The 19,939-nt window shown below is 57.8% G+C and overlaps 2 protein-coding genes across 2 annotated transcripts; both read right to left on the bottom strand.

Moving 5' to 3' along the window:
* Positions 1-3,642: 3,642 nt before the first annotated feature.
* BESB_035120 (uncharacterized protein) lies at positions 3,643-4,023 on the bottom strand (the record flags this gene model as incomplete). Its single annotated transcript, XM_029362098.1, has 1 exon — positions 3,643-4,023. One exon carries the CDS (start codon positions 4,021-4,023, stop codon positions 3,643-3,645), a length of 381 nt encoding a protein of 126 aa, XP_029221063.1.
* A 2,276-nt stretch (positions 4,024-6,299) lies between these two features.
* On the bottom strand, positions 6,300-19,839 carry BESB_035110 (HEAT repeat-containing protein; the record flags this gene model as incomplete). Its single annotated transcript, XM_029362097.1, has 21 exons — positions 6,300-6,831; positions 7,538-7,869; positions 8,365-8,490; positions 8,802-8,895; positions 9,304-9,479; positions 10,006-10,487; positions 10,717-10,798; positions 11,260-11,544; positions 11,892-12,141; positions 12,367-12,574; positions 13,037-13,144; positions 13,476-13,639; positions 14,078-14,964; positions 15,276-15,599; positions 16,085-16,648; positions 16,984-17,209; positions 17,353-17,413; positions 18,261-18,390; positions 19,072-19,158; positions 19,508-19,564; positions 19,774-19,839. The coding sequence occupies 21 exons, from the start codon at positions 19,837-19,839 to the stop codon at positions 6,300-6,302; spliced, it is 5,241 nt and encodes a 1,746-aa protein (XP_029221062.1).
* Between the last annotated feature and the right edge of the window lie 100 nt (positions 19,840-19,939).

Below are 19,939 nucleotides of genomic sequence, written 5' to 3'. Positions count from 1 at the left end.
AATTGCGGGCGTCTCTAGAAACGCTAGCTACTTGTTGCTCCACGCCCGGATATGCCCGTGACAACATAACAGAGGCATAGGCACGTGCGTGTTGACGCTCGCTTCTGAACCGCACGCCAATGCTCCGGGAGTGTTTCTTCTTGCATCTGAACGGAGTGCGCAGTGCTACGGAAATGCTGTCAAACATATCGGGTATGCGAGGCGATAGACTCATAGTATTATCTACGCGATCCTCTGAGACAGGGCAATGCGCATGCACGTACCCGGACGCTCTAAAGGCTCTCCAGGCGGATGGAAGGCGTCCCCGCCTGATATAAATGCATTCACTCCGCAACAACAGCTCTGCCACTCGTACGACCATTGGGGAAGTCTCAGATAAGAGGCCTCGTCTAGCTTTTCTTCGAAGAGTCAAAACCACGGGTGTGTGAGAACGTGATCGTTGTCGTAGCAAACGAACGCTGAAGCAAGAAGCGAAGAGCAGGCTAGCCGAGCATGCGTAGCATATGGCAACACACGCTGACAGACGCCATGACAAAGGCCGAATTGGCGCAAGGCACATCGCCTCAAAATGGTGGGCACGGCCGCGCGGTACAGATAGCGAAGGCACCGTTGTTGTCAGGCTTTCTTGCGAGCAGCAGGTGCGCAAGGAGCTGCGCCTGTCGCGGTCCCTTGCACTGCTGAGTCCTCGGTACGAGCGACACGATTTGTGTCTCATTTAGAGTTGCAGTGGCCAGCACAATCCAGACAACGAAAGGAACGAACGCAGCATGCTTAACGCCATTGTAGTCAGCCTCGGGAAAACTGTCAATGAGCAGAAGGCAGACGCCACTATAGCGCCAAAACCTAAACCGCACAATGACTACTGGTTAATTCCAGTGTCGCTGAAGGTCGCATGCTGGAAGGCGGGCCGGAGGCTGCGTGTGGGCGAAAGTCCGCTGTGAAACACATACAGTGCTTCTATTTCGGGTCCACGGGTGATACAGTTTCTTTGTTTACCCTTCTATCAACACTGAGTGGGAGACCAATACATGTCTAGCGCAAGAGCCCACTCACCCGCTCCCTCCCTGGGATTGCCGGCTCTCTCCCCAGACTCAACTTGTTACTTGGTACCTCAGCAGAAAAGCAATCAGGCCGCCCGCAAGCACATGCCTACTACTGACTGCGGAAGGGAGATTCAACACGGATGTGTGATCAACTGGGTAACAGCCTCTCGCGCCTCATGCTTCGAATCAGCGCTTCCCGACAGAAGCACTGGCCGCCTGCGGTTGAAAAAAGAACGCCCCGTCTGAGACGGGTAAACACGGAACGGTCACGCTCAAAGCAAAGCCCTCAGAGGATCATCCACCATTCTTCAGTCTGCCGTTCTACCTTGGGCTGGATCGTCGGTCGGGACTGGGTCTTGTCGACTGCCCGGACCAACTGGACGCTGCGGGCCTGCCGAGGCGGCTTCAGGGCTTGGCGTGCCTAATGTCATCCCGAAGGGTTTGAAATATCCTAAGGCAGCTAGCAGCGCAGCGGCTCCTGCGGCCGCCGCTAAACTCAAAAGCACAGTTCCGCGTCGTCCCCGCAACATGGCGCCGCGAACCCGTCCACCTGCAGCGCCGCTGCGTGTGGGAAATGCAACAGAGTCTTCCTGTGCCGGCTCCTCCGGTCTACGACCGTCGGCCCCGGCTGCGGCAACTATGCCTGTTGAAGCCGGCATACTGGGAGCGAGCAGCAGCAGCAGTACACCGAAAGCAACGACACCATGAACCGCCAAGAAAGCGAGCCTGTGGCGAAAGCGTGCCTGGAAACCTGGAGCCGCCATTGTGAACTCCGTCTCGAACCAAGTGAAAAAAAATCCGTCACACAGAAAGTTTACAACTTCCGGAAAGCCAGAAAGTGGAAAATAGAGCTCAGTCTTGGGTTGCGCGTCACTGGAGGTCCGAAGACACATACCGACTGAAACTTGGCTGACGTCTTCCGAGGACGACATGCTTGTGGCAAACGGGCCCCGCCTCGTGCTCTGGAGACAGGCCACAGCGTCTCATTGCCGTCGCATGCTGCGTGTCAGCTGCGGAATGCAGCAGAGCGGCTGGGCAAGGCCTGGCACGGCAGCGGTATAAAAACCACCCCTCCCCCTCTCCCGTCCAAAGACGCTTTGCTGTTCGCCCCACGTAGTGAGACCTTCCTCCCACAGAAACCGGAGCCACGCAAGCCAGCCGGAAGAAAGGCTCCTCATAGGAGAACACGTGGCCACCCGACAAGCCAATGCAAGACAACGTGGCGCCAAGTGCGGCAGAATCTCCCCCCAGTTGCATTCGGGGTCCCACCGAACACAGGGAGTGGCTGCAACCGGCGCGCCCGCATCACGCAATTCGGACCGGAGCACCCTTCTGCCGAAAGAAGCGCGGTCTCTGCTGCTGTCGCTACATCCGCGAGCAGCGCGGCCAGCATATGAAAAGCCCGCACGCGCTCTTGTTCCCGTTTTTACGAGTTTTGTTGCGACGCGAGTGGTGGTCATCCCTCTGCTCAAATCTGACGGGGAACTAGACCTGCATCACTCTAGCGGGTTTCAACGGCTGAAACTGGAGGCCTGCATGGCCTTCGAAGTCAACGCTATGGCTTGTGTCGTCCACGAGCTCTGTCAGTTTCTCCGGGACCTTCGGTGAAGGCCAGACCCCTCTCTATCATCAATGCTAACTTGGGGAAATTAGTACAACAGTCGCCAGACGAAAAGCCACAACGAGTGCAGGACGTGCGTGTGGCGTGTGAAAAGCTACACAGAAAAGAGTTGAACGTCGTATAAAGTTCAGGAAAATCTTATGGGCTCGAAATATCCGCCTGCAACCCACTGGCACAGATGAAAAATTGCACACAGCCAGTCTACGACGTGCAGCTCAAATTCGAATCGAGGGACTGAGTCCGCCGCGACTTCCAAGGAAAACGACGCTGCCGTACCAATACACTGCAGTATGATACAGAACGGCACACAGCTGTCCAGAGGAACACCGATTCGAGAGAGGTCCCAGCGCAGTTTCAGTTGAGACGTAGGACAACGCTTATAAGAAAAGATAAGAGCGAGCTGGTCTGAGCTGGCGACCTCACCATCGACCTCGATTTGGATTGGTAGGCCATGCTTCCTTTCTCCTGCGTGGCACTTCATGTGCATCTACTGGAACGGGCCACGCGTCAAAGATGTAATGCTTGCATTGCTTTCCTCCCATATCTCTTCCACGCGTCCGCTATCCTCTGCCTGCTCGGGTCCCTGGAGGGAGGCTTGCGGACCGAAAAGCATTTCCCTGTTTTGTGCGCGAAGAAGACAACAGGCACTGCATCAGTCGTGAGTGTGGTGAACGCGGACGCAGTGTGCAAAAATATGCTACCGTAGCGGGTACGCCTTGTAGATGTGATTCTCGGCCTTCCTGCGTCGGGTTTACTCTTGGCGTGAGGGGCATTCCCCGCTGGGCCGTTAAGCATGCAACGCCATACGTTTGCCTAAGCTGCATCCGACAAAGACACCCTTAGAGCGGAAAAAGAATGTAAAGACCCACGAGTCATACCCTGGCATACGCCTCCGACGCCGGCCGCGCGATGGGTGAGAGTTCGTAACCACAGACGCGAAGCCGCTGCTGAGAGTCCTTCTCTCGGCGTTCCCGGTTTTCAATCATCATCCATGAAGTACTCCGCGACGAGCTGTTGAATGATGGGACGCGAAAAACTGATCGCCCACGTCGCCAGTGCCAGACCTATAATGATTCGGTACCGTTGCATCTTTTTCCGTATGTCGGTAGTTCGGGCAGATCGGACACGCGGACGAGCTGGTTTGCCTTCTTTGTCCTTATCCTCTGCAGCAGCGGGCTGCTCAACATCCGCCGCCTGACGTTGTGTCTTGGTTTCCGTCCGGACCTCCTCATTATGCTTCTTTGCTGGCACGGGCAGGCTGGGGGAGGCCGCGAGCACAGCAGCCGCGAAAACGAGACTTTGGATCACCAAGAAGGCGAGCCGGTGGCGAGAGTGCCCACAGACACCTGGCACCGGCATTTTGAGACGTTTCGCCAACTGGAATGGCGCAGGCACGACTGCTGCGATGTACGAGTTCAAAAGTATGACTATAAGTCAATCTAGCCTCGTACTAGCAGTTTACTCTCCCTCTTCAGCAACGCGACAACCGGGGGGGGACCTACGATAGCTAAGAAAACGCTACCGCACCTTAGCTTATGAGAACAATCCGACACCCACGCGTTGTGTGCGACGTGTCTCAAGAGAGGCGTCGCAGTCACATGGCAGCGTCGCGGGCTCGCTGCTCGGTACCTCCGTCCCTCCGTCTCCGCGTAGCGAGGAACACGAGGTACCGCATATAATACCTGCTGGGCTCACCAAAAAACGTTGGCATTGGCTATATAATCAGCGCCAAACGGTAGCCTGTAAGAAAAGAAAACGAAAGGTCCCATGGAAGGGTGCAGTCTCTCGCACGCTATTACGAGCCGCCGTGGAACCGGCTCTTTGTGTACGCTTTCAGCGACCCCCACTTGTGCTGTTCCCATCTGCGCGCTCCCCATTGAAACATTCGCGCCTTAAGCTGCGCATAGCCACGGTTTTCGCTTCGCGGTGAAGTGCTGTTTCCGCGCTATGACACCTGCGCTTCACTAGTCTCAGACGGCGGGCGGGAAACTAGAATTATTCAGCTGCGCCGATGCCTGCCACACGGCTTCCGCGACGGTACTCACGAGGAAGTGCGTTTTACATACTAGCCTCACGCCTTCCCGTGCATTCCCGCGCTACGAATAATATCTGGAACAATAGGTATGGTTAGGTAGTGGAACTTGGATCCGGTAAACAAAGACCTTCCAGAGCTTTCACGCTATCGCTGGTGCCTGTCGAGTCGCTCAAGGAAGATTTGATCCTGTTTATGATTTAAGGGATGTAAAGGTGCTCAGGGTCTAACCGTCGGGCCATCTGGATCCTTCTTTTTGCCTACTTTCTCCCTCAACGCAGAGAGCTGGTGCTTCTGCGCGTGCGGAGACCTCACTTGCGACTACGGAGGTCAGGGTCCTCGTGAGTAGCCGTGTGTGCGGCGTCGCGGGTATCTTCAGCGTCCAGTGGTAATCGATTTAGAGTCTGTAGCCTCTATAGCTGGGGCGCCTAACACTCAACATGCCTTCCACTGCCAAGCTGCAAGAGGCCTCTGTGCAGACAAGAGTATCCGTTCGTCTTCTGCCGTAGGCGCTCCAAGAAGCCGATGTGTGCTACGCTAGTGTGAGCAAACGGGGGACGCGAAGTCACTGCTGCCCAAGCGCCCTAGATAACATGGCCAACTGTGTGCTGCTTTCTCCTCTGTCTTGTCGCATCTGGCTACGTTCTTTTGCTTCCGTTAGCTAGTACTACACCAGAGGATAGTACGAAACGGAAACATCCTTCTTGGCATGACGCTGTGTAGTTATTTTTTTCCCCTACACGCCAACATCCGCACTGTCCCGCTTCGCTTGCAGCTTCGTCAGGTAGCCAACCCCGGTTTTCATCGCAGGGCAGAGCCATGGAACGATGAATCGTGCATACGCGCAGTCTAAATTTTACACGTCCGCGCCTCGCCGCGGAAAGGAACAGTGCGTGCATCACCCACAGCTGGCTTCCAGTAGCTTCATTTTGACTTAAGATACAGTCATAACTCCTGACCCTCCGCGCCTCACTGCTGGGGAGTACAGGCGAGGATTTCCTGCCGACTGTTGACAGGAAAAACAATGGGGAAATGTACAGATCGATGCAGATATATACGCGATCTATGAAACGTAAAGCTATCTCGAACCCGCCTGCCAAGGTCCTAGCGGGATCCTATGCGGGACCGCAACGCTGCCTTCGTCGCTGCAAGATCCTGTCAACTTAAAGTTAACTTCCTGGTTCGTTTCGTTGCCCATTCGGTGTCTCGTTCCCTCCCGCTGTGCTCTTTTCCTTTCTCTATTTTCCCTGAACGCGCTGCCTCGCTGTCGCGCCTTTGCTCCCTCTCTCTCTGTCTCTCTGTGCCCCTAAGTCGCTTCCGCGTAACTTTTGTCGTTCCTCTGCCTTCTTCGCCTCGTTTCGCCTTGCAACATGTGGGCTGTCCTCTTCCCGGCATTCTGCCGCTTCTGCGGCGTTTGCCGTTCCTCCTCTTGTTCTCCCTTAGCCTGCGTCCCTCGTCTCTTCTTCTTCTGGTCGCAGAGGGTCGCGCCCGCGCTATGGAGGGCCGCGCGCGCGCCTTGCGTCTCGTGCCCGCCGCCCACCTTCGCGGCTCGCCTCCTGGGCGCCCTCCGGCGCAGGCGTCGCGTTTCGCGCTGTGTGCGCGTTCATCTGCGACCAGCGCCGCCGAGGCTGTCGCCTTCTTCGCCCTTCCTCACGTGCTGCCAGACCTGCAGCAAAATCGGGTTTTGGAGCTCGCGCGCCAGCGCCTCTTCCCAGAGGGCGCCGGGGCGGGCGGCGGTCGCATCTGCGCGCCCCTCCTCCTTCTTCGGTGCCGGCCGCTGGCTGACGTCATCCACGATGTAGTACGACACGCCGCCGCTCTCGTCGTGGACTTTCTTCATCGCGGGAAACGCCTTCGCCGCCGCGGCTTTCGCCTGCGCCTCGGCGCAGACCTCCTTGCCCTTGCCGGCGCCTGCGGCCCGCGCCTCGCGGCCCCGAGAAGCCTGGAAAGCCACGTCGAGATGGTGCATGCAGCGAATCCAGACGCGGAGCAGATTCATCTGACGCTCCGCCGTCTCAGCCGCCGTCGCGATGCCCTCCGCGGACGCGCCGACGAGCGCGGCTCTATGCCGCTGGAGAGACGCCGCCGCGCGGCTCACCAGATGCTCCAGAGGCCCCGCGGCCGCGTCCGCCAAACTGCACAGCCACACCACAGCCGCGCACACCCGCGTCAAGCCCGTTCACGACACAGGGACACTGCATCCGAGGCGCCCCTCGCGGGCACAGAACACGTCTCCGCGTGACACCGAGGCGCAAGCTGTTCAGGCACGCCGAGGAGACTGCGACGGGTGCGTGTGAACCGCGGACGAACGACAAAGGAGAGAGTCCACACAGACCCAGCAGACGACGGATTCACAAAAGCCAGAGAGGGGGGCAACTTCGCGTGCACACGAAGAGGCAAGTCGCCAGCCTAGCGCTCCACTAGAGAAAGCGGTAGGAGGTCCACTGTGTGAGAGACACGTGGCGGCGCACAGAAAGCCCGCGTCCCCGCGAGACGAACACGGAATTGCGCTATACTCAGCTGACCTTTCAGTCCAGGGTCAATACACGCGAATACGCCTGTACGTGAGTCAACAGCAGCGACGCAAGAAGCGTGGGGAGAGGCCACGCGCCCCGCACACGCCGAGTAAACATCTGGAAATCTGTGTATCGCATAGAAGCAGTTCGAAATGGAAATGAGCTACAGTATATTCAGTAGGTCGTGCGTCGTGCGTCATGCAGTGGGTACTCAAGCACCCGCCGCGACGCGCAGCGCCTTTCCCCTAGCTGGGGCCTGGGCGAGAAGGTCGTCGCCGAGGCTTTTTTTCGCGTTTCTTCGGTTCGGTTTCAGCTGCGCGCGTACCTGACAATGAGCGCGGCCTGCCGCGAGGTCACGCGGCGCTTGCTGGTTTTCGCGGCTGTGGTGACTGGCGCCGCGAGCTGCGACACAATCGCTGCGGCGAGGACGGTTGTGTCTTCGTTCTCGTCGCTCAAGCCCTTCACTGCGAACTCAATCAGACGCTCGCGCGGGACTGCCTCCTCGAGCGCCACCGGCGCGGCGGCCGCGGCGGGCGACGTCGACGACCTGAGCAGCGCCCGCAGAAGCGCGTAGGCCGCTTTCCGCAGCGGCAGACCCTCGTCCACTGTGTGGCGGAAAGGCCCGAGGTCCACTTGCCGAATGAGCTCGGGCTTGACCTGCACAGATGCGTGGAGAAAAGATGAGTGAAGCGCAGCGGGGGCAGAGACGGGCGCGAGGCGCGGGAGGGAAAGCCGAGAGCACTGGAAGAAACAGACGCAGCGAGTGTCCAGTGGACCCGTAGACAACCTTGCCGGGGATGAAGCGAAAAAGAAACAGACCGAATCGTTCACTCACGCAGTCTCTGAGAATGGGCTGCGCAGAAGGGCTGCGGAGTGAGCCGCGACGCACCCCGAGCACGTACGGCACAGCGTGTGCGACTGCGATATCATGTTCGCGCAGGAGTCTGGACGGCGCAGGACACGGCAGAGGGACACACAACGGCCGCTGCCGCAGCCGGAAAGCGCGAGGAAAGGCCAGCAACACGCAGGCTTGGGGAGACGCGCAGACGCGCTCTCCTTCCCGCTGCCTCTCGGTAGGTTTTTCGCGCGTGTCGCGCTAGCGGTGTGCGCTCACCGCCCCGTTTTCGTTTGCATACTCTGCGACTTTCTTACGTCGATTTCCGCCGCAAGCGCTTCGAAGATCTGCTGCAGCTCGTCGCGCGAAAACCAGCGGTATGTCCATTCGCCGTCTGGGAGCCCCGCGAGCGCCTGCAGAGCTGCCATGAAGTCTCGACGCACCTAAAAAACAAAACCGGAATATGCAGCGGGGTTCATAAGAGGCAAGAAAGGACGAAAAGCGACGCGCGAGCAGACGCACAGACGCAAAAACGTAAGTGAGAGCCAACGGCGCGAGGGGGTGACGCCGCAAGAACAGCGCACGGAGGCAGAGAGAAAGAGACGAGCAGGAGAAGGGAATCCTACCAGAAGACACAGCGCAGGAAGCGGCGCAAGCAGAGGAGCAGCGCGTGTCGGTGTTCTTTTCAAACGGCCGCAGCTTCTCTCTGAGGCGGCCGGCAACCCGGAACTCTGGAACGCGACGACGGGCTTACCGCAGAGTCCGGATGCGCTTGGCACGCAAGAAAAGGAGCCTTTATCGCCTCCCGCTGCTTCTCGTCGAGCAGCGCCCGCGACGCCGCGAGGTGTCTGCACACAAAAACGAGACCGACCGCGACCACACAAGACCCGTTCTCCGCACAAACCTCTCTGTGCAGTGGCATCTACTCACCAAGAGCCTGTGTGAGCACGAAGCTATACTCATGTCGCACTTACGCATTTGAAAAAGCGTGCGCAGGACAATGGACATGAGACAAACACAGATACATGTATACATGTAGATTCTCCAGCAGGCCTCCGCTCGTGGGGAGGTGCGCATACTGCAGATTGATAGATCTCGCGCGTGCACGTCTGTGCATGAATACGCAAATTTATTACACACGCATGTTCCAATATTACACGGAAGTATGCGTGGACGCGGCCGCGCGCGGCCTCGGAGACAAGACGGGTAGCGAAAATCGGGAAAAAAGAGAAACAAACACGCGACGAGAGGCCTACCGCATGCATCCAAGGGCCGTGCGTCGTGAGTCGGCGTTGCTCGACTGCAATAGAAGGAGGAGCGTGGGCATGACGGCCGGCGGGTCGAGGCGAAGCAGGGCACCGAAGCACTCCGACACCACGCAGCGGTCGCACTCCTCTGTACACGCGCTCAGCTGGGTTAACAACGGCAACACCTGGAAAAAGAAGAGAACGATCCCACACGCGAAATTTAACTCGGGAAAACAGGACGCACGGGCTGCATCCGGAACAAGCAGAAAGCCTGTGCTTGCTCTTCTGGTCGCCAACGCTGCAGCCACGACCGCGACGCCAACAGATATGCACACACACATATTAACACGCAAGAACAGAAATGCAAAACAATGCGCAGGTACGCCGAAACGGCCAAGCAGGCAGGCGCTTCCTGTGTCTCCCACTCTCCCGCGCGGCAGCACGCCAGACGCCGGCCCCGCTGCTCTCTGCGCACTACAGGGCCTCAGTTTCGCGCGGCGAACTCGACTATATTCTGACAGACATCTACACATCGAAGTGCAGAATATGCAAAGACGTCTGTAAAGGAGCTTGAGTTCAACGCCAATGAGGGTCAGCGTTGTACGCGCTGCCGGTGCTGCTGCGCTCAGCCTCAGCCGCCCCTTGCGGAGCCTATGTCCCGATATCCCGAAGGCAGACGCGCAGAGAAGTGCGTGTGCCAATTCCACTCACGGTCTGGATGTGCGGGCGCATGAGATCGGCTAGGAGCCCCGCGTGGCAGGCGTCTCGCTCCTCGTGTTCCGCTTCACTCATGACGACTTCGCCGTCGCCTTCCCGCGAGCGCTTTTCGGGATCTCCGCTGTCTCTGCCCTCAGTAAGCACGCGCAGGAACGGCTCGGGCGGCGCGAGTGCGTCTCGCAGCGCCGAGAGCACGACGTATTGCTTGCAGCGGCGCCCTGCCGCCGCCGCAGGCCCGTCTGGGCCCACAAGTGTCTCCGCAGGCTCGTCGACGCGGTGAGCACGCTCAATCAGAGACACGAGCGCGAGCAAGAAGCAAGCCAGGTCGCCGGACACGAGCGCGCCGAGAGCCCGCGCGGCGATGCGCTGAGACAGCGAGTCCGACGAGCTCTCAACGAGCGCCGCGACGGCGTTGTACGCCTCCTCAGCCACCGCAGCCGGGACGCGCGCCAGACGAGCCAAGCGCCCAATTTCTCCTGAGAAGAAAACAAAACAGATCTCGTGCTGCAGGCGGCCCCATGGAGGCAGAAGCGTCAGAAACAGTCGGCTCGCGCATGTGGCATATACATCACATACACACATATGTGCACACGAGCACAGTCGTTAGAAGTAGGCGCAACTGCCATGCACAGCGCACAGTCTCGAGGGTGTTTCCTCTTAGGTTTTTCTTTTGTAGTAAACGAAGTATCCAAAACAGATCCTCACCTGCGGTCAGAAGCGCGAGCAGAAATCGCGCGAGGTCCGGACCCATCAGTGGCTGAGCGTGTCTACCCGCCTCACTCAGAATCTGAAACCGAAACAAAGCAGTTACATCACCAACAAAAAGCTTCAGATCCACAGTCGGCGCTTGCACACTACATACGAACCGAGCAAAAAACAATTCAACTAGCTAATTAGATGAACGCATCTTTTAAGACAATAATTACCTTTTCAAAGCAGGTTTGAACAATATATATATATATATATATATATATATATATATATATATATATATATATATATATATATATATATATATATGCGGCGCGAGTCACGCGGATGCAGAGAAACGCTCGCTACATGCCTAAACAAGTGTACATAAATGCGGACACAGGAAAAATAAACATAGATACAGATATACGCGTAAGGGCCTGTACATGGTATAATCACTGCTTTCGTGACCTGCAGAAGCACAAGGCGCTCTTCTCCGTATGTCTGTTGTTTTCTGTTTGGCTCCGTTTGCACCTCTCTTGACTTCCGGAGGCGTACCTTGACTTCCTGTTCGAGTTTTTTCTGGGAAAAGTCGGGGTCGCCTGCGGCCGCAACGACGACCGCGCGACTCCGCGCGAGCGTACCGAGCGATCCCAGAAGAGCGGCCGGAACCGCCGAAGACGCAGACAGCACAGGGGCGACCGCAGAGGGTTTCGAAGAGACAAACGACGGCGCGGCGAAGGCGCACGAAAGGTCCGCTCGCGCGGCAAGACGAGAAGTCGTCTGCGCCAGTTTCTCCGCCTCCGCTGCCACGCCGAGGACGGCCTCGACGTCACCGAGCTCCTGCAGACGAACGAGTCGCGAAAAAAATGCGAAAAATACAGTGCAGTGAAAAAGAGCGAACGGGAAAGGGGAAACAAGCAGTACGATCACGCCCGCGGAAGGCGCGACGAGCAATAAGGACCCCAACGACGAAGCATCAATCGGCAGAGCGAGCGAAAGGGTGCGGGAAAACGACAAAAGGAGCAACGCGCGCCACGTGCCCTGCGAAAGCGATCGCAGGCCGAAGAAGTTGAAGGACAGCCACACGCGAAGGAGAGAACAGCAAGGTCCTCTCTCATGAGTGCCCTCGAGACCAACTGAATCGAGTGCTTTGTCGCCGACAGTATCCCCGCCGTAGATGCCCTCACCTGAAAAATCTGCTCACGGTCAAAGACCTGCGGAAACTGCGCGTGGCAGACGAAGAGGCACTGGAACGCAGCGTTCAACACTGGACCGTCCAACAGGGGCGAGCGCAAGAGGAGAAAGAGATGCGGGAAAATGACGTCGCGCGCGAGGCGCGCAGAGGCCTCCGGCTGATTTCGCAGGGCGAGGAGAAGAAGCAAAAGGCAGGCCTCGCTGAAGGTCACGTCCGCGGGAGTCAGCTGCTGAGCGAGCGCCCTGTAAAACAGAAAAAGCAGAGACACCGCGATGAGGTGGAGAGGATGAAACACGCGCGCAACGAGAAGAGAGAGAGGATGCCGAAGACGGGGACGGGAGAGAGACATGCGAGGGGTTTGCGAAAGCCGCGGCTCGGGAAGGGCCTGCTGCGGACGAGGTGAAGGAGCGCGCCTTGTTTGCAGTCTGGGCATGCTAGGGACTTCTGCGTCGCCCTCCATGTCCTACCTGATCATGGTCGCCAGCGCATCATTGGAGAATTGCTTCCCGTAGCGCACGACGAGAGCCGAGAGAATCTCCAGGCAGGCCTGGCGCGTCGCCCGCGCTTCCTGCTGCAGCGATAGGAACGCGACGAGCGAGCCGACGAGCGCCTCCACGTGCGGCACCAGATCCAGACTCGCGTGCGACAACAAAACGACCTCCAGCGCCTCCAAGCCTGAAAAACGAAAAAGAAACCGAGCATCCCTTACAAGCGGCAGCCCACCACCTCCCCACGGGGGACGTCGCCACTAGTTTCATGTCAAAAACATTGGAAAATCATGTCAAAGAAAGAGCAGAAATTAGATGCAAAGCGGGGTCGCACAAAGCCTCGAGGCGTATATCCACAAAAAAAATTAACTCACACTACGGAACTCTCTCACTACGCCCTCGAGCACGAGGCGTGCCAAATCATACCACGAATTACGTATGCAAACATAAATGTATATATAAATATATGTAAAAATACGGAGATGAAAGAGACACATACGAGGAAACACGCATTCACGCACATATGTATATATACATATATATAAAGACGGCACAGAAAGACGAGGCGACAGACATATGCGACGTAGACAGACAACAGATATATACCTAACTAGATGAGCGAAGACCGTGATGTGGATTTCTGCCTCACCTGTTTGCCGAGTGACTTCATTTTTGATGCGGTCGATGAACGGCGGCCAGCACTGGGTAAGGAACGGCTGCGCTTGCGGGAACTCTCCGCCGGCAGCGACGACGAAACCTGCAAATCGAACACACGCGCGGGTCGGAAGTTTATTCTCTGTTCGGTCTAGCCCAGGATCCATCTCACGCGGTCGACTCCTGCGCTGAGAGGCAGAACGCGGACTCCCCCCGAGGTTCAGACTCCCTATGGCCTCTTTGCGGCACCGCCCAGGCAGGACGTGCGCTAGTTCACCATCTCCAAGAGCGGATCGACGCCAGTTTCTTCTTCTACGTTTCTGCCTCGTCCCCATCCTCGTTACGCATTGAAAACGCCTGCGCGTTCTCTATTCCGTTCGCTTGTCGGGCCTCGCGGCTCCATCAGCTTCCCTCTGCTGTGTCTGGTGCCTCACCGAAGCAAATCAGCGACGCGCGCTTGACATCTTGATCGATGTTCGCCACCGATAAAACGTTCCTGAGGACCTCGAGCGCCTGTCCAACGAAGGACGGCAGAGACACAGGCCCAGAGCTCGTACTCGCCTCGTCGCCTCCTGTCTCGCGCGCGAGACGAAGGAACCTGCATACGAAGATCAGAGAGAGAGTCATGGGTAGCTATATGTCGCGTGAGGTTGGCCGCGCCGAGCTGAGAACGGCCCCAGGCGCCGCGCCGTCGCGACGTTTCAGGGCGCTTTCGTCTCTCACATCGCGTGGCTGCTTCTTCGCGATCCCCTCGACGCTTGCTCGCACGCTGCTGCCTGTTCGACGTTCGCTGTCTCTGCTGCCGTGGGGCGAGGTTTCGGGCCTCGCTTCTCGCTCTGACTCTAGCCCCTGCCTTCGCTCTCTGCCGCGCAGCCCTCGGGTCCCGCCCTCCCCGACTGCCGCGAAAAGGACCAAAAAGCTGCAGGAGATTTCTTCGATCGCAAGCCGTGCTGCGTGAAGCCCGCTGGACAGCGAGGAGGCAATAAACTGCATGAAACTGCATGCGTGTGTACGCTTCGTAGTCCTGTTTCCTTACGCAATGGCGTGTCCGGTGACGAGGAGCGCCTGGCCCGCGATTTGGTACTGAGGGTCTTGGGTCAGCAGGAGGACTGCAGGGAGCAGGTCGAGGAAGAACTCTTCCTTCTTCCGCCACGCGAGTTTATCGCGCGCCTCTTCTTCCTCCATCTCCCAGTCTGCGTCGTCGGGCTCTTCGCGCTCGCTGAGCGCCGCTTCCTCCACACGCACTTTCCCATTCCCGGGGCGGTGGCTGTGAGGGTGCGCCAGGCCGTGCAGGGTTCCGTGCGAGGGTTTCCGCGGGCACTCTCGCCCCGAGGCCACGGGCGGCGAGCACGCGAAGCCCGCATGCAGGGCCTTCAGCGCGTCGTCGCCGTCGCCGTGATCCTCTCTCTCGAGAGCGTGCGGGCACGCCTGGGCGACGAGGCGCGGGTCGACGAGGTGCGCCAGCAGCGCCGTCGCTCCTTCCTTCCGGCGAGCCGCGACGATTTCGCGGCCGCCCTCTTCGCGGAGAATCAGGCGTCCTCGCTCGCCGCCGTCTCCCAGCGACGAGCAGGAGAAGGACGCGAAAAACGAGGGGAAGAGACTCGCCAGGAAGCGGCCGCCCCTCCCGGCACCGGCGCTCCCTCGCCGCGCCGGCGACGAGTGGGGCGTCGCAGAGGCGGGACTCGAAGCCCGCAACCCCGGGTGCGCCAGCAAGAAGGCCGAGACAACCTGCAAAGCCGCCAGCCGCACGGAGCCGTTCGACACGTCGCGCAGTGACGCGAGCACGAGCTTGCGCCACTCAGGCAGCGCAAGCATAACGTCCTCCGGAACTGCGAACAGTGCGTTTTGCAGCGCGCCCAGGCACGCCAAACGCAGGCGCACACACCGCGACGTCGCCAGCACCCGCTGCAGCGCCGCCAAAATCTGAAGAAAAAAACACACGATGTGTACTCTGCGACGATGAAGCTGGTACAGAGATCTTCAGCCAAGCGTTCGCGCAGAACGAGCTCACAGGGCGCAACCCCAGTCCGCAACTCAGACGCTCTTGGGCACGTGCAAGCATCCGTGAGCCCAAACAGAGCACTGTCCTCGACAGGCCTTTGAGGCTTTTCGAGGGTCGCCTGAAGTGCCGGAGAGCGCCAGGTCTCGTCGCTTCCTCTCCGCGTTTTCGTCCTCCTGCTGCGCGCCCAGCTGCACCTTTCTAACTCAGCGGCATGAGTCGGTAAGTTCCTCACCGAAGGCAGCGCGCGCTCGAGGGGCTTGGCAGTAAGTCGGATGCGCTTCAGAGACCGCGACTGCGCCTCGCGTCCCCCCCTGTCCTCCGCAGGCGCTGGCGACGCAGAAAAAGGCGACGCTGATGAAGACGGAGAGGTCGGCAGGGCAACGATATCGTGGCACTGACAGCGCAGGGAGGCGCGCAGCACCTCGTCGAGGGTCTCCAGAGCTTCGTACTGCAACGTCTCGTCCTGGTCGCGCGTCGACTGGAGCAGCGCCGGAAGAAACTTTTCATAAAAAATCGCCTCCCGCTCAGGAAACGCCTGAGCCTGTGCCCGCAAAACCTGAAACGTAAGCAAATCGACAAACAAGGAAAATAGCGCTATACCAATACATATATATATATATATATATATGTATATATACACATACATATAGATATGGATGAACGAGCGGAGCGGCAGGGCGCTGGTTGGAGCGGAAGATACGTCGCTCCTGCTCGAATCGAGAGACGCACAGATCTCATTGGCGGCGCGCATGCAAAGGCGTGAGCACGGATATTCAGAGATGTTTGGGAGCCTGTTCACTGAAATGCGAGTCGCCGAAGGCACGTGAACTCTCCGGCTTGGAAACGCAGTGCAGGCAGTGAAGCGGAGCGCATGGACCTGAAGCTGCCCCTCGTCCCCGTCCTGCGACAGGCACGTTCATCTCTATCACGTGATCCTTACGAGGCAAGGCAGCTGGCGCCAGCGAAGCAAAGAAGCCGCTAGAGTTGCGTTCGCGGCAGCGCTGATGGCAGGGCTGTCTGCACGTGTGTGCGCGTGTGTACCTTGAGGGCGCCCTTGCGGACTCTCCAGGAGGAGTCGTCGTCCTGCTCTTCATCGTTGAAATCAAAGTCCTTTTCGAAACCGAGGGTTTCCTCGTCCTCAAAGTTCTCGCGGCCGTCGCGGTCAGCCTCCGAGTGCGCGTAGACGTTGGGGAAGTAGGCCAGCAGGCGCTGCAGGAGCGGGTCGAGTGCGTCCGCGTGCGTAGCCATGGCATCAGGGCACCGCAAAAAAAACGCCTCGAGCGACGCAAGCGACAGCTCCACGACTTCGTGCCGCGCTTCTGGCGAGCAGAATGCCGCCCCCGCCGCGCTCTGCGGGCTGCCAATGGGCCTGCGGACCTCCGCGTCGTCGCCTGCGGCGGCCTCGTCCAGCTGCTTGCTGATGAGGGAGAAAAAAAACACCGCGAGCTTGTCGACGTACGGCGCCAGGGCCGCCGCCTCCAGGTGCCGCACGACGTGCGCGAGAGCTTGAGCAAAGAGAAATGAAGAGAACGCGGCAGCAGCCGAAGGCGACGAAACCTCAGCCAGCAGGAAGCGGAACAGCGAGTGCCTTGACGTCGACGGAAGCTGACGACAGCCGCACACGCACGACCGACGGGGAGACGCAGTGGAGGAAGTCGCCGGCGTTTACCCTCGTCGCACGACGTGCGCATGCAGGGCCTCGGCCCCAGACGGCTGGAGCCCCGCGGGGCAGAAGACGCGAGGCCCTGACGGCCGTTCGTCGTGTCGGCCTCCTGCCCAGTGCTAGGAAGCTAAAAATGAATATGTAACTCTATCGCGCCAATCGTGCTTGCTTGAAAGCAGAAACAGTGTTCGTAAAAAAGATCTCACTGTCAAGAGCCCTGGTTCCTCCGCAGGCTTGAACGCGAGCGAGTTGGCGCTGCCCTCAACCCTAGACTTACCACGACGGCGAGAGGCCCCAAGGACGTCAGCGCCTTCTTTTGAACGGCCAGCGGAAGCGTCGAACTCTTCAGAATGTCAAGCACCGGACCCAGAAAGTCCTCGCCCGCGCGGCGCCACATTTCCGCTCGAGAGCGGAAGCGCCGCAGCGTCTCTGTGAAAATCTCCAGGGCCTCCTCCTCGGAGCCCCGCGGCTGCCGCGCGGCCGTCGCCAGCGCCCGTTTCAACCTAAAAACCCAACAAGCAAAAACACAGTATAAAAACAAGTCAACTTCCGGCAACGAGCCGCATTGAAGGCAAAAGGCATTGTAGAAAGTTGAACGCAAATGCTAACTCGCAACAACAGAAGTAATGCGCACCCCGAAACTTACTCTGGTAACACGCTTGCTGCGAAGGTGACCGACGAGGTATCCGGCAGCTCTCCAATGACACCTGCAAAGCATCAACAGAGAGAAAAAAAGGAAGTTTTCCCAGAAACGGCGACGAAGTGCAGGCAGAACTCTGCAGCTTTCGCTGTGTTCTTTCTCGCGTGCCGCCCCGCCCCTCCATCTACGCTGATTCAGCCGCGTTTCGAATATGTGCAGAACCTCCTCTGCCCCAGAAGAGACCGACGCCGAGTAGACGGAAAACTATACAAATATGTATACATATATATTCGTGCATGCCTGTGGGAATATATGAAGGAATCCGTATGTAGCCATTTGAGCATCTACTCACAGCCAACTCTCCCCATATAGCTGCATACATGTAGGCATACGTGCATATGCATGTAGAGAGAATGAGATTACAGGCACCGTTGGCGCTTGTATATATGAAGGATATCTGCCAGGCGCAGTAAAGAGAAGGCAGTCCACTACACACTCGAAGCATTTGAAAGCAGGCTATGTGCATGAAGGTACGTAAACACAGGATTACAGCTAACAACGTCGTGAACGCATCGGCATCGCTCCGCCCTGTGTGCATACGTGCTTCAAGAAGGCACAAGAGCATTTACACAGAACTCTTGTCTGCTTTCAGTTTGTTCGCACTATTGCACCGACATGCGCATGAAATCCGTCGACTCCGCCAGTCACGACGCTCTAGAATGCCGCGATCATACTTATGCATACATATATCACCTATATGCACCGGTATAAACAAATATATATATATATATGAATGTGTAGTAGAAAAGACGGCATGCGACCCGCGTGCAGGCATATATGAACGGGTTTGCAGCTGTGAAGCACTTGATGCCTCTACAGTGCAGTCGACCAAGAGATCAGTGAGAAACGCTTACATTTGAGGCAGGCGGCGTATATGTCGCGAACTGCGCTATGTCGGTCAAGCGCCGCGCGAATCAACTGCAGGAGGACGCTTTCCAGATGCTCATCGCTCAGCCGCGCCGTGAACATTGACAGACACTTCGCCTGCAGACAAACGCGACAGAAGTTCACACACAGACCGAATTGAGCATCCAGTTTGTAGTCTTCTTAGGTAACAGAGTCAGATGCCTTAAGTGAGCACACCGCGACAGTAGCAGAAATGCACGGGACAAGTTACTCTGCGGGTGCGAGAACTGGCGCATGCAGATGCATGACTGTCGTCCGGATCCCTACAGACGCAGGCGATCATGCACGTCAAACTATGCACAGACACGCGTAAAAGCCAAGGAAGATGTATTTAACCCTATTGCTGAGAACCTGCGTCGATCCTGAGAGACATGTTCATCCGGTAGCGCGTGCACGGGTGTCTGCTGGCTCATGGACGCTGGCTCATCGGCGGCGTAGACAGGCACGAGATCCATCTGACACCCATGAATGCTTTCAGAAGCAGCAAGGCCTGCCGTGTGTCCGCTGTCCGGCTCAAACAACAGACGAAGGTACGCCCCCATACACAATATTCGTAAAAATTTATGTATATATACACCCACATAATATGCATAGATGGACAGCTTGACGGATGGGCCCCGCAGACCTATATAGGTATATATGTGTGTATATATATACATATATCTTTATGTACATGGGATGACTGCAGCTGAAGGCACACTCTGACGCGGTCTGGCGTGGACCCCAAGTGCAAAGGACAGAAGGGAATTTGCAACGTACGGCATTTCCCTGAACGTCGATGGAGGAATCTTCGAGCTGCCTGAGCAGCGCGCGCACGACGTGGTCCTGGACGGTATATTCCACTTCCTGCCAGGAACGCGCAAAGTGGTAATAAAAAGGAATGAGAAGTCGAGGCGACCACGGCGAGTGAGACGAGCGAAGCAAAGGCACCAGCAAACGCAGACGACCATGGGCATGAAGGAAACGCACAGGTAGGTTGTGCGAGTTGCTAACGAGCGTGGAATCCTCGAAGTACAGACTGCGCGATGACAGGCACGAGTGAACCTAAGGCGGTGTAACGAGGGCACGGAGTCGGGAAGGAAAGTGAAGAGCCCGAGGCCATCTGAAAGATTGCGAGGACTGAATTCAGTCCGCAAAACAGCGTTCGTCCGCAGCTTTTCCTGTTCTTCGCTTGCAGCGCAAAAGGGACCCTTACCACTTGAGCGCCGACGACGAGCGCGGTGAGATCGCATGCGGCCATATACCTTCGATCCTGAGAAAATCGGGAGCAAACCGACGCAGGAAATCGTTCTCATTTCGCGTGCACTCCCAGGACGCGAAACAGAAACGCATCTCTCGCCGAGGCGCTCTCTTCATCCCGCCTTGCGAGAGAAACGCCACCGTCCTTTGTGAGCTGAGGGTGCAGAGTTTGATTTAGAACATGGCGCGCGAGAAAGCAATTCCTCGTGCAGTCTTCTGTACCTTGTCGCAGTCAGTCATATCCGCGAGGAGCTCGCGCAGCCCCTGTCCTGACCTCTGCCTCTCCATGGTGTCTACCGTGTATCTCCTTTTCAAGATTTCGGAATTTCTGTCGTCTGTCGCCCTCGCCTGCGTGCGCCGAGTTTCTCTCCTCTTGGCGTTCGTCTCC

The sequence above is a fragment of the Besnoitia besnoiti genome, chromosome II (genome assembly GCF_002563875.1).
Source record: "Besnoitia besnoiti strain Bb-Ger1 chromosome II, whole genome shotgun sequence".
Classification (NCBI taxonomy): Eukaryota; Apicomplexa; class Conoidasida; order Eucoccidiorida; family Sarcocystidae; genus Besnoitia; species Besnoitia besnoiti.
The sequence above is the reverse complement of the archived record's forward strand: the minus strand, read 5'-3'. Positions and strand labels throughout refer to the sequence as shown.